This window comes from Phalaenopsis equestris, unplaced genomic scaffold (genome assembly GCF_001263595.1).
Source record: "Phalaenopsis equestris unplaced genomic scaffold, ASM126359v1 Scaffold001271, whole genome shotgun sequence".
Taxonomy (NCBI): domain Eukaryota; kingdom Viridiplantae; phylum Streptophyta; class Magnoliopsida; order Asparagales; family Orchidaceae; genus Phalaenopsis; species Phalaenopsis equestris.
In genome coordinates this window covers 389748-403580 of record NW_018165710.1, presented here as the reverse complement: position 1 = coordinate 403580, position 13833 = coordinate 389748, and the positions used below count along the sequence as shown (strand labels likewise).

General features: G+C 33.6%; 1 protein-coding gene across 1 annotated transcript in view; it reads right to left on the bottom strand.

Annotated features, from left to right (window-relative positions):
• Positions 1-987: 987 nt before the first annotated feature.
• LOC110033735 (nuclear pore complex protein NUP205-like) overlaps positions 988-13833 on the bottom strand; it is a 43910-nt gene continuing 31064 nt past the window's right edge. Inside the window, exons 5-9 of the mRNA XM_020737801.1 lie at positions 11820-11963; positions 11585-11707; positions 11388-11483; positions 1358-1495; positions 988-1093 (exon numbers count right to left, since the gene is read on the bottom strand). Of these exons, the coding sequence (XP_020593460.1) occupies positions 989-1093; positions 1358-1495; positions 11388-11483; positions 11585-11707; positions 11820-11963 (606 nt within the window). The 3' untranslated portion in view covers position 988. The remainder of the gene's footprint in view (positions 1094-1357; positions 1496-11387; positions 11484-11584; positions 11708-11819; positions 11964-13833) is intronic.

Genomic DNA, 13833 nt, shown 5'->3' with positions numbered 1-13833 from the left:
TTCTAACCAACGGGGCGAACCTTGAACGACGAGCCAGTTTGTCATCCCTAATTTTAATATAAATAAATAATATATTATATTAATTATATAACTTATATTATATAAATATATAATATTTATATTAGTAAATTACTAATATAGTATATTAATATATTATTATTATTAATTTGTTATATATTATAATTTATAAAATTTAATTTTTTAAAATATCATAAATATTATATATATAATTATTTTAAATTATTTTATATTTCGAACAATAACGATTCGAACACGAACGAACGCATCACTGGTCGTGTTTGATTCGTTTAACAAACCGAATGAAAAAAAATTGTTCACGTTCGTCTCGTATTTATTGAATGAATCGAACACAAACTTATTGATGAACCAAACACGAACTGTTCACGAACAACGAGCTTTTTTGGCAGCCCTAGTAAGGGGACATATATATAAAATTTGAAACTTTCGTGTCAGATACAAAAATAAAAAAATGAAATACACATTTTCATATATATGTAAGGGGACATATGTAAAATTTGACAAAAATACATAAAAATTCAGCTGGGTCGGAAACGAGTCTGAGATTGCATAGCTCCTTAGAAGTGTCCGTTGATTATAGTGCCCATTCAAGCAAAAAGGAAAAAAAAAACCTTCAATGAATTATGAATGTAATTACTAAAAAGGTTCTTTTAAGGTAAAAAGCTGCTGTATCATTGGTGTTGATATAATTGCACCCATTTATAGAGCCAAATAAGAATATAAGTTTGAGTCATATTGTTACTTAAAAATAAATAATAGTCCAACTATAAAAAATGTAACAATAACTGTAAGAAGATAAATATTGAAGTAAATACTGATAATCATTTATTCTATTGACTAAACCAATTTAAAAAACGTAAGCAATTCATCATGACCATGTAAACATTCTTACAAATAACAAAAGAATCATGTAAAAGCTAAAAAATAACCAATCTACTAAAAAATATACTTACCTCTTCCGAATATTATCATTAGGGGAGACACAATCTTGTCTCATGCAAACATCAATAATCTCATCAACCTCCTGCCTCGACAATTCATTGATATTCTGAATCTGAAGGATGATAATAAAGGAAATGATCTACACTAGTAACAACATCATCATAGGTATAAAATTTACAAGCGAATCACTCTTTTGTAGAACTCTTCGAATTCCATCAGACAAAACTAAAGACACTAGAAAGGTAATACTTAGATGTTCAGACTGCATATGCATCCATATGATATCATGCGTTTGCTCGTTTTAAGGTTTTAATAACTTTAGTTGAGGGCAATTTGAACAAAGTAAAATGAGATTAATTCCAGTGGACCCAAATACCTTATTAATCAGTAAATTTTTTTCTTCCCCAGCCCTCACCAAAGCTATCGTGAGAGAATCAAGAAGATGCGCTAAGGTGAGTAGAGTAGGTAGCTGCTGGCCAACTGATTCAACAAGACCATCATGGCTATCTGAGACCTGTCAAACATCACAGTTGAAGAACAAAATAAAATAAAAAATAATGATAAATATAGTAATTAATTCCTCTTGCAAAGGGAAGGATAATCAGAATTATTTAATTATAAAGCTTAAGAAAACGAACAAGACATGCAAAACATCAAAAAGCTTCAAACGCATCCTTATTCCAAGACAACCTAAAGTAGTTTAACCAAAAGTAAACCAACAGGATCACCAATTAATCCAGCAAAAAGCATCATAAAGGTAAAATAAAGCAGGACAAGCAACAATTAGCAAGCATCCGAATAGAAAGGCAACTCAAATATAAACCTCAAAAAATTCTGATGTCAGCAACTGCAACTGTAACACCCAATTTTGATAGATCAGGAGAAAATTTTGGCACTTGTAAAATGCACCCTAAATTTTGCTTCCTCCGAAATTCTACTAATCAATTTTATAAAATTTCTTGAATGATTAAAAAGACACTCCATTAGTCATAACAGAAGTATAAATTACTGAAAGAAATTAATTGATTGCAATTTTTTGAAAGCGTGAGGTTTCAGAGAACTCAACATAACAACCAACGAATTTGTCACTACAAAAAGACAGTAAACCTAAAATCCTAAAGCTCATTTTTCCTGAATGATTAAAAAAATAATCCATTAGTCATGATAGAAGTTGAAATTGTTAAAAGAAGTAATTAATTGCAGTTTTTTGAAAGCGCATGGTCTTAGAGAACTCAACATAACAACCAACGAATCTGTCACTACAAGAAGACAATAAACCTTATAAGAAAAATGAATTCTTAGTTGCATTTAACCCTAATAAAACCAATCACCTGTGTGTCAAATGTGCATATCGCCAAAAAAAACTATCCCAAAGAATCTTATAAACCGATACACCGAAAAGAAGAGATGAGCTTTGGTTCCAAAAGAATCTAGTAAACCGATGCACCGAAAAGTAGAAAGGAACTTGATTGCCTTCATTAGGATTTCACATGTAACACTAACCAACAACGACCAACAGGAAAAGAAGAACCCACTAGGTCAAAAGTTTCATCATTGACCTCACAAGACAAATAAATAAATAAATAAATAAAAGTCAAATGAAAAAGAAGCAATGTAAACACGTTAAAATTGCAAAACCAAAAATATCCGTAACACATGTGACATAAAATAAACATAATTTTTTTAAAATAAACAAGAGACATCCAAGCAACATTGAACAATGGCGTCCGTTATCCTCTCTCTCAATTCAACCATTTCTGCGGCGCCTTCGCCATCTGGGTGTATCCTTCCTGTGATTTCACTTATGGTTGTGGTATAGATTGTCTGACGTTAAATTCAAATACTTCCGGCATCACCTGCGTGTGATCATCGTCAGCCACAGTGAAGTTTACATCCGACCTAGAATGACGTCGTCAAATGTAATTGTTGCACGTCATCGTGACCACTACAATCTACATTTGTTTTGGAAATGGGTAAGTCAGCATAGCACGCAGTACGACCCATTTCTTCCTCCGCACTCCAAATGTTCTTTCAATTACGCCTACTTAAAATGTTCTTTCAATTACGCCCCGTAAGAAGAAGTGTATTTTGTTAAAAATTATGCATATTACAAACATCACTTGCGTGTGATCATCGTCAACCACAGTGAAGTTTACATCCGACCTAGAATGATGTCGTCAAATGTAATTGTTGAGCGCCATCGTGACCACTACAATCTACATTTGTTTTGGAAATGGGTAAGTCAGCATAGCACGCAGTATGACCCATTTCTTCCTCCGCACTGCAAATGTTCTTTCAATTACGCCTCCTTAAAATGTTCTTTCAATTACACCCCGTAAGGAGAAGTGTATTTTGTTAAAAATTATGCATATTACAAAATATGACCCATTTCTTCTTCAAGGAGTTCAGATAAAACGATGTATCCGCCATAACTTCAGGATATGTATCCAGAACTTGAAGAAAGTCGTCTATGGTGGTGTCAATTGAAGGACCAGGATGACCTCTGCATACTTATATCAATTTATTTATTGAGCTTATGACAGAAGCGAATCCTTCCTTTTTCCTTTTCTCCACTCTAGGCCGCTTTGAGTGGCATGTGGACTCTAGATCCCTTTGGTTTTGGCTGGGGCTTTCACCTGGCCCACCTACCTGCTCAACCCCCACATCATCTGGTATGCTTGCAAAAGCATGCTCACTTGGGGTGAACGAAAGTATGCTCATCGCAACAACTCAGCTAAACATGAGGTCCAACTCAAGGTCCGACTAATTGCCACTTACCTTGAATGTTTTGGTAACTGGCACGGCTTGCGAAATAAGAGAAAGTATATTAGTTAAAACAGATGAATGGAAGAACAAGTATTTAAGGGTTTACTTATTACCTCCAACTTCTTAATTCACAAATTCTCAATGGTCCACTTGATAGGATCCCAACCTAAGCCCGTGAATATCACAAAAGACAAATCACAAATCTCAAACACAAAGCCAAAAAAACTCGTGAGAAAAAATCTCAGGCACCAATATGAAAAATCTCGCAAAAAAATTCCAACATATAGAGCCAAAAATCGCATGAAGAAAGCCACGATTCCATCGACAACCGCATGATTACACAGAGCCAAAAATCACAGGAACTTACAGAGAAATGTAATAGAAGCACCGAGTGAGAAGGGAGAGGAGAGGGCAATGCTATGGGTAAGAAAGGCGTAGGTAAGAGAGATCGAGATCGAAAGGGCAACAAAATAATCAGTAAAGAAATGCGTGTTGCGGGGTCCATCCAGCGACCGCGATCCTTCGAAAATAACTCCCGTCTTGCATGCGCGTTTCCTGATACGCCCACCGAACGCAATTACCAAACAATCTGTCAGTGTTTTGAAAACGCGATATACTAAAATAAGCTACTCCAAACGGTACCTTAATCTTATCACTGTTTTCGTCCAACCTATTGCGCAACATGCAGTCGTGCAATAGATCGAGCGATTGAAGTTTAATGGGATTAAGTAAAATTGTTGCATTTCATTTCATTTTCCCTCACCCATACTTCACTTCCGCGTGCATGCAGCTTTTTGCGATTGGGATCTTATAGAAGGGTGAGCCAAACGACTAGCAGGGAGCTGCAGGTAATATTTCAGGGTTCCAAAGATAAATCAAAAGGTGGGAAACCTTCTTTCATGATATTTCTGATTTTCCTTTTCTTTTGTTTTGATGTTTACCACGAATAGGTGCACCTTTGTTCCTTGTCACAATAGCAGGAGACAGTCTTGTGCCAGAAGCTACGGACTTGAATTTTAGCTTTCAAATTGGGCCGTTAGCAAGAAATCAACGAACAAAAGAGGAAGGAAGATAGGAAGGAAGGAATCTAGAAAGAAATATGAAAGCTTTTAGGGATAATTTTTGCAGGGAAGTCAGTTTGAGGTAAGTTTTGACAAATGAAATATGTTCAAAGAAGACTTCCACTAAGAATTTCATGAATTTTTTAGAGAATCAAAATTCCATGTATTTTAAACTAAGGAGGCGAGGTTTGGGAACTTGTTGTAGGACTGCTCCGTTAATTTAAAACAATAATCATGTGTTCATACAAAGAAAAATAACATTTTGGAGGTGTTTATGTGATTATGTGTTTGATACAATTACATTTAAAAGTTTCTGAATATTGTGGATGAATGTGTGTAGAAACGGTATGAATGCATACCTGATTTGTCACTGACGATACTTATTATTTTATTATGTATGAATTTGATGTAAATGCTTATGAAATAATTGTTTGTAGATATTCATTTACTATGATTAAAAGAATATGATATGTGAAATGCCTACGATGAATGCTTGTTACAAAAATTATGATATAAGAAATATCAAAAGTGATGATATAAGTAGGCTACTACATGAATACTTACAAGTATGGATGATACAGAAAGATGGGATTACCAACTCCTGGTATTCAGAAAGAGACGAAACTCTGGGAGCAATTGAGATCAGAAAACAACAAAACGTAGGGAACCGTTGGTTTGGGGGGGGGGGGGGGGGTTAATAAAACTGTTATGTGGGGAGGATCCAACTTTAGCAATAGTTAATGAAGCCTTTTGGCATATTGACGACCCAAGACATGACAAAACATGAAAATAATTGAGGCATATACACTTACATGTGACATTTTTATGATTATAATCCTGACCTTTATGAATATTTTTATAATTATACATGAATGAAAAAATAAATGATTTATACAACAGTCATGATTCCCTGCATCACAAGCCTTTTTTTGACATGTTTTGTAGGAATATAATAGTTGTGATGTGTTGTGAACATGTACATGAGTTATATATGACATGCACATTTTTTTCATTTATTAAATTTTATTTTAGCCTTAATTATTTCATTGATTTTGTTATAGCTTTTTATATGTTGACTTTAAGGGTAAAGAACACTAAGACGAGTAACAGGGTGTAACTTGCACAACTTTTTCGTTTCATAATTTCGGGCTTGTACAGACTTTTGAGTACGTAATTTTATTATATTGAATTTAAGAACCCTATATAGATATATATATTTTCATAAAATGATTTTCCACGCCTCCAATTTTATGCATACAAATGAATTATAAAATGAAATGTATCAAATATATTTGTAGCTACTTAGAAAATTAATTTATCATCCACTGGGTCCTGATACTGCAAATTAATGAGTGCCGGTAATAATTTTGTATGGTTGAATTGTCCGTCTGTCACGACTAATCTCGGGACTTGGAATTAATATACAAACAGCCAGACATAGGAAATTAACTTTTCTATATTCATTTAACAAATAAAAAATCACTGAATAAATTAAATTAAAATAGTGCAATTAAATTTACCTCATTACAGGTTATCCGTAAATAAATTAAATTAAAACAGTGCAATTAAATTTACCTCATTACAGGTTATCCGTGTCTTCCATAAACATTATCTCTTCTATTGTTTATCTTTTAATAAAATAGTTACACCTGAAAAGTTAGTTTAAAATAACCGTGAACTAACCAAAGCCAGTAAATACTCACTCTCATAAACTTTAGTATTACAAGTAACAAAGAAAATAAAATTTATGTCAATTAAATTTTAATAAATCAATACAAAATATTTGATATTTTAAGAATAAAGTTTTACTATATCAGTAACATATTTGTACAACCGTCACATGACCACCATCTAAAAACTGTACCAATTAAGGTAATTCAATTTCAATATTAATATTAATGTAAATCCTAATGTTGATTCTTACAATTTTAGGTGATTGACCAAAACAATTAAGCATGATACAATTTTTTTAAAGAGAGAAATTTCAAGTATGAACTCTGAATTTTAATTTAATAATTATTTTTTTGATTAATTTGAAGTCTTATTAATTGGTTTAGGATGTATTTAACAATTAGAGATAGTTCAATAAATAATAATTTAATTATATTTAAGGGGCAAATATAAATATCTAATTGTTAGGTTAGAATTCTTGAGAAAGATGACCAGAAATTGATTAAATTAATTATATACGATGTGTTATTAACAACTAATCAAGACAATTTATGATAGGTTCAGAAAAAGGATTAGATTTATGTTAGGAAAATGATAGTAGAGGACATCGTTGAAGTGGATAATATGCTTTTTATTTTACAATAATTTTGTTTATTTACACATGTTTTACTGTTTCCTAGTTATTATTTTTGAAATGCAAAAGTTCATGTTTCTTTTTAAATGTTAAATGCAAATTTTCTTTTAAATATTAAATGTAAGAAAAAAAATGAATAAATTATGAAATACACAAGCATATGAGAGTCACCCCTGGATGACATTAGCAGAGAAATGCATTGTACCCATGCACAAATTATAAATGAAAATAAAAAGAGAAATAATTACCTACCTCTATGGTGGATTTAAAAAGGTTAAACATATATTTTAATAAAATATATGTTTAGACAGTGACTCCCAATTATGAAAAACGTAACCTAAATTAATGAAAAAAAATGAAATTATTTTAAAATGAGAATTATTATAATTTAGAAACATTTACACGCTGATTAGTTTTAACTCAAACTATAATTACTAATATTATTACTGAAAAACCAGCTGTAAATTAGATTAAACCCAGAAAGTACATGTATAAGTGTCATAGAGTGCAAGTTGATAGGTATTGTAGTTTAGTTTATTTGATTTTTAAATGTAAATGTATAAATATGAACATGTGTTGTAAATATATATTTATAAATAGAATGATTTCTTTCTGTTTTGGATTTTTATGTTTGTGATAAAATAAAACTGTTAGATAGTATTCCTCAGTCTAACTGTCAGTTCCCGACTACTAATTCCAAATTCACCTAGTCAGGTCGTGACGAGTGGTATCAGGGCCTAGTTAAGGTAAGTAGGAAAATGATTATTAAAAATTCATTAAAAAAATTAGCAATAATAGTTAGGAAATTTAAAAATTAATTTAAAGTAATGTTAATAATGTAAAGTTTTGTAATCTTAGAGAAAAATCATTCTGATTTGGAGGATGCCCATGGGAATGATAGAGAGGCAAGGGCTACAAATCAACAGAATCGAGTGCTTCTAGCACATAATGATCTTTCCTCCAGTTTACTCAGACGATGACCATAATGACATGACTTTTTCAGAGTTGTCAAACCTAGGATAATGACACGACTTATTCAGAGTTCTCAGACCTAGGCTAGTGATAGTGGAACAACTCAAATGACAAAATATCTAAAGCTGTTTAAGGACATGCGACCACCACTATTTTCAGGGGCAGAAGAGCCAGTTGAGGTGGAAAACTAATTGCTGAGAGTAGATAAGATCATTGAAAGTTTGTCATCTTCTTGGGAGAGGAAGGTCACATTAGCTATTTTTGCTTTCGAGGGAAGATGCAGAGACGTGGCGGCAGGAACAACTTTGAAATAAGTTTGGCGGATGACTCAGTAGTAAGATACAGTGAGAGGACTTTGTGAAGATTTTTCGTGACTGGTTCGTTCCTCTTTCAGCCAGGAGGCAGATGTGAGATTGGTTTATCAGACTAGTGCAGGGCGACCGATCCCTTTAGTATAATGCAGAATTCACAATATTAACCAGGTATGTGCCTCAGTTGATCCCAAATGTCAAAGAAAAGTATCGTCGATTTCTCTCTGGATTGAAGGATGTCATTCGACAACCTTTAATTCCTCTTGGCATTGAAATGAAACTGTTGGATAGATTTCATTTGTGTTTTGGAGATGAAATGAAACTGTTAAATAGATTTCCTCTGTCCGACAACCAATTCTCGCCTTGGTAATCCCAAGTTTACCGGGTCGGGTAGTGACAAGTAAATTGCATAAAAAAGTCTCAGAATAAAATATGTATGAAGAATGAAATAACTTATATATGAATGTTTGCATCTGAATATACCAGCACGGGTAGAGTTTTTGTACCACCCCGAACAATTATGATAGTTTAATAACAGCTATACTGTCTAAATAACATTGGCCATGAATAAGTGGATCAAAGCTTACCTCCCTAGACAATTGTAATGTTTACATTTCTAACTGCTCTGCTGACAAGATAATATTGGTCAGGGGTACGTACAGGTTATTCCACCCAAGAATATTGTAATCAGCCAAGGGTGTGTTTATATATATATATTTACGGTGATCTTCACAAAGACAAATGTGTATGTAAAGTATAAAATAAATGTTCATAGAAAATTGAATATTTTCATTTAAATAAACTTATTGATGCATGCACATATATCAGATTGTTTATAAAAATATGAAACACCGGCATATTATAAGAGTTCTTATAGGCCTACATGCCTATTAAATTCTATTCCTTGGATTACTATAGTTTAAAAATATGATTACTCTTGGGTTATTATTAGATAACTCATTATATTGCTTTAATATCATATTTAGGTTTTAAACATTTGAACAAGATGATTAGAAGATGAGTAAATGTATACAACAGACGAAAACAACAACCAAAAAGGTACCAATTTTACTTATTAATTTTAATTACTTTATTTAGTGACTCCTGAGTTATTATTAGATAACTCATTATATTGCTTTAATATCATATTTAGGTTTTAAACATTTGAACAAGATGATTAGAAGATGAGTAAATGTATACAACAGACGAAAACAACAACCAAAAAGGTACCAATTTTACTTATTAATTTTAATTACTTTATTTAGTGACTCCTGAGTTATCATTAGATAACTCATTATATTATTTTAATATCATATTTAGGTTTTAAACATTTGAACAAGATGAATAGAGGATGAGTAAACAAATACAACAGGCGAAAACAACAACAAAAAAAGTACCAATTTTACTTATTAATTGTAATTGCTTTATTTAGTGCATTTTTCACATATTATTTGAATATTAAACTGTTTGTGAAAGAAATAAAATAACAGAGAATTAATTTCCATTGTTCGACCGCCCGTTCCTGTTTTGGTGAACTCCAAGGCCCGGGTCGGCTCGTGAAACGAACGATGCTTATCCTTGTTCAAACTCCATAAAACTCACATATTATCTTCCCTTCGCCATTCCACAAACAACTCCCTACAAAACCTGCTTCCTAAACACCATCTAGGAGCCTTAGAATAGTATCACCTTTATAGCATTCTCATGGGATCTCCACATCATCCTCAAAAGATCTTTATCGAATTCTCAAAAGATCTTTATTGGATCCTCAAAACATCATCATTTGATCCTCATGGAATCATCACACAATTCTCAAGGGATCTTCAAGAGAGATCGGCAAAATGAAGCACATGACCGAGAAAAGCACAGGCAGGCAAAGCACAATTTGATAGTGTATGATTAAGCAAGTTCAAGTGAGAGAGGATGAATCAAGAAATGAGGGAAGAGGGGAAGAAAAAAACAAAGAATCAACCGACATTGAAGCCAAATCACATAGTTGAAGCATGGGATGGCTTCGGAGCAATGCAAATTTGTAATAGGAGTGGCCAATGAAGAGGACCTCATGAAAGGCAAGCTAAATCACAACAGGAATGAACCAACAAAGTCATTCACGCTAGAGGGAAAGCAATCTTGCAAAAAAAGTAAAAACAACTTAACACAAGTGATTTGACCTAACAATCTAGGTTAATGATTGAGGCTTGAAGCAACACTAGCAAACATTATTGAAGCAGTCCGAAGGGCCAAACAATTGGTTGACAAGGTGAATCATGGTTCACAATGTTGACAAGGCTAATAACTATGAGATCCCGCTAGATCTTAACAGAAAAATATGCGAGCACAAGAAGAAGACAAATGTTTAACAGAGTTGGCCCTATAAACATGTTAAATAATATAAGATAAGAATACAACATATTTCATCATATTTACAAAATAAAAATAGCAACACAATTTACAAAAGAAAGAAGACATGTAGAGATAAAAAGGGACTAAGACCATTTAGATAATTATTTTACGGGAGTTGTAGAACTGATAATGGCATGCCAAGCCAGGGCGAACTGTAGAGCTGGAATGCGGAGGCAATAGGATTTATGAGCTATAAAGAGCAGCTTGAATGATGCAGAATTATCAGGGCCAAGTGAGCACTGCTAGAATTCTACATCCAAGCGGGAACAACAGAATCTAGCTGACACTTTCAGAGCTGCTGGAGAGTCATCATAGTCGGGAGTGATCTCCATTAGGGAATGATATACTCGGATAGCCTGGTCCTCAAGTAAGCACAATAATACCAGTCCTCAAGAAAACGAAATAAAGGCAACATGAATGATATCTTGAATCATGCGGTTAATAAAAGCAAGATTTGAGCAGTTAATATTCGGATTTCCATGACAGGCTCACAAACAGATGAGGATGCTGATGACCTTTCAAAATTGTTTTTTGTTTCAATAAGCATAAATTTTTGTTAATTTTGAACGAAACAAAGCCATAACAAACCTGCAACCTGATGAGCTTCTTAGTTATCAGAAGATAAAGATAAGAGATAAGGCTAAAGCATAGCCTGAACACAATCAGCTCTGAGTTCCTTTTGTACTGCAAATCAAAAATAAGTTACAAATGAAGAAAACTACCAGTTTGATAGAAGCATACTACCAGAATATTATTTTGAATACTTCGAAAAAAAGAAAATATACCTCAACCGAATCTGATACTCGACCAAAACTAGCAGAGCCAATATCAAGGTTAAAAACAAAAATCATCATGCTAAAAAGCCCTTGGAGAAAACCATACTCATCATTCTCTTCATAAGGCCAAATCTTCATTTAAAAAAAAATTGCAAAAGGTTAGTCATACGTTTGGTGCCACATAATGTAACATATTGTTGTAAAACAAAAATTGAAGGCAACCAGACAAAATTAAGTTGCATACCCTGCTAAGTATTGAGACAACAAGATTAATCCGTTCCAAGGTACCCTCTTCAGCTGAGGAGATGTCTTCTCTTAGAATCTGATCAAAAACTGACCGTTGAGATTTGACAAAATCTATGACTTCCCGTACAACTTTATTCTTAACCTACAGCAACAAAGCATTAGTATTTTAAACAACAATACAGATTTTAATATCATAAAAAAAATTTTCTTAATTTGAAGTACAGGAATGAGCAACAGAATGAACTGCAGTAAAAAGCATAAAATGCTGCTGCCATCCTTTTCTTACAAATGATTTGTACAAAGCATAAAAAGAAGTTGGATAAAAAAATTTGGTCAGCATGAATATTCAAATAGAATAAAAGAAAAAAGGTAAGAAAATGATGACTAAAAAAATTGGCACGAAATTCAGGCTAAACAAAGTCAACACCACAATAAACAGATCAAAGAAGATTTTTTTCACTGTTCTTGAAAAAAAAGAGCAGGAACCTTTTATTTAACTTATTTTCATTTCATAAAATCTTACCAAGTTGCAATCATCTATCTAGTGCGGCTTTAATTTACCAAATAAACTCGAAGGATCAATCTTCATTGCAGGTATTTTAGCATCAATACCACTAAAATGGGAATTTGCAAATAAGAAACTCCGCGATTTCATGCAAAGTAAGCTATTTTTTTCATTATTGAAATGTGCATTCGTTCTCAATGTTTGCTTGTGTTTCTACGTGCAGATATCAAATAAGAACAGAAAACAAAGTGTACATGCAAAATTCAGTAAAAGAACTATGAATGAAGATTACCATAGAATATATTAAGAATGTTTGAAACCTAAAGCCCGTTGTCATGGCATGTGCATTTGCATTAAAGCTAACTATTCAAACGAATCAAGCTCAAGGTAAAACAACCGGACTCTATCAAGGTTGATAAAGTGAGATCAAAATCGAAACAAGCCTTGCCTTGAGGCCCCAGCTCAATTTCCCTCCTAACTCAATGAGCTTAAGCAGTCTGAAAGTTCTGAAAGGACACATGAGTTAATGTTCAAGAGGAAATAATGTCAGATAATGTGCAAAAGAAGCAGAATGACATTGTTGAGACATCTTTTTACGCAAAAGACAGAATTATCCCCCGTGAATTGGAAAAACAGTGTTCTACATAAAAATGAAAATGTGTATGACACAACCCAATAGGATATTCTTTATTATATTAGGAGGATTAAAGGGTTAGTTTCTAATATGAATGTTATATGGAATTTCATCTATCGGAAGGGTAATCAACCCGTGAATTGGCTTGCTAATTTGGATGGCTCTAGTCAAATTTGTAGGGTGGGAGCTACTCCCCCCTAGCCTTTATACTCTGCTGGTTGGTGATAATATTGATGCTCCTTTTATTCGTATAAATGTCTCATCTTGATGAATTATGGGTGGCCGACTGGCTTAGATCGGCCCATGTTTTAATTAGGCTGGACTTCTCTCTCACTCACTCATTTCTGGATAATTTGGAGGTGCGGTGCTCTGGGAATATGACTATTTATCATTTTGTTTGTTATGATGAAGAGTAATTTATCATTGGCATGGAGGTCTATGACTACTTTGCTATATCTGTTGAGTTTTATTTGGGAGGCCCATGGCTCCCTAATGGTTGCTGGCTGTGGTTGTCGAGCTGGGGGTTTTCTCGGGTTACAGACTGAGGAGCCGTGTTGAGTGTATCTGTTTTTATTTGGGAGGCCCAGGGCTCCCTATTTGGTGGTTGTGGTTGTGGAGCTGGGGACTTTCTCTGGTTACGGGCTGGGTCTGTGTTGGGTGTTTTTTGTTTGGTTTTATATTTTTAGCATGGAGGCCCAGGGCTCCTTTGCTACATTTGTGATGATGGTTTGGAGGTTGTATATTGGAGATATGACACCTGGGGGATACAACAATATGACTAGTTTTACGGGTGGGCTTTTTAGGCCTGGTTGGATTGTCTTTGCTGCTTGGGGGGTTGGAGGAACGAGGACCACTATTTCTATTCTAACCACT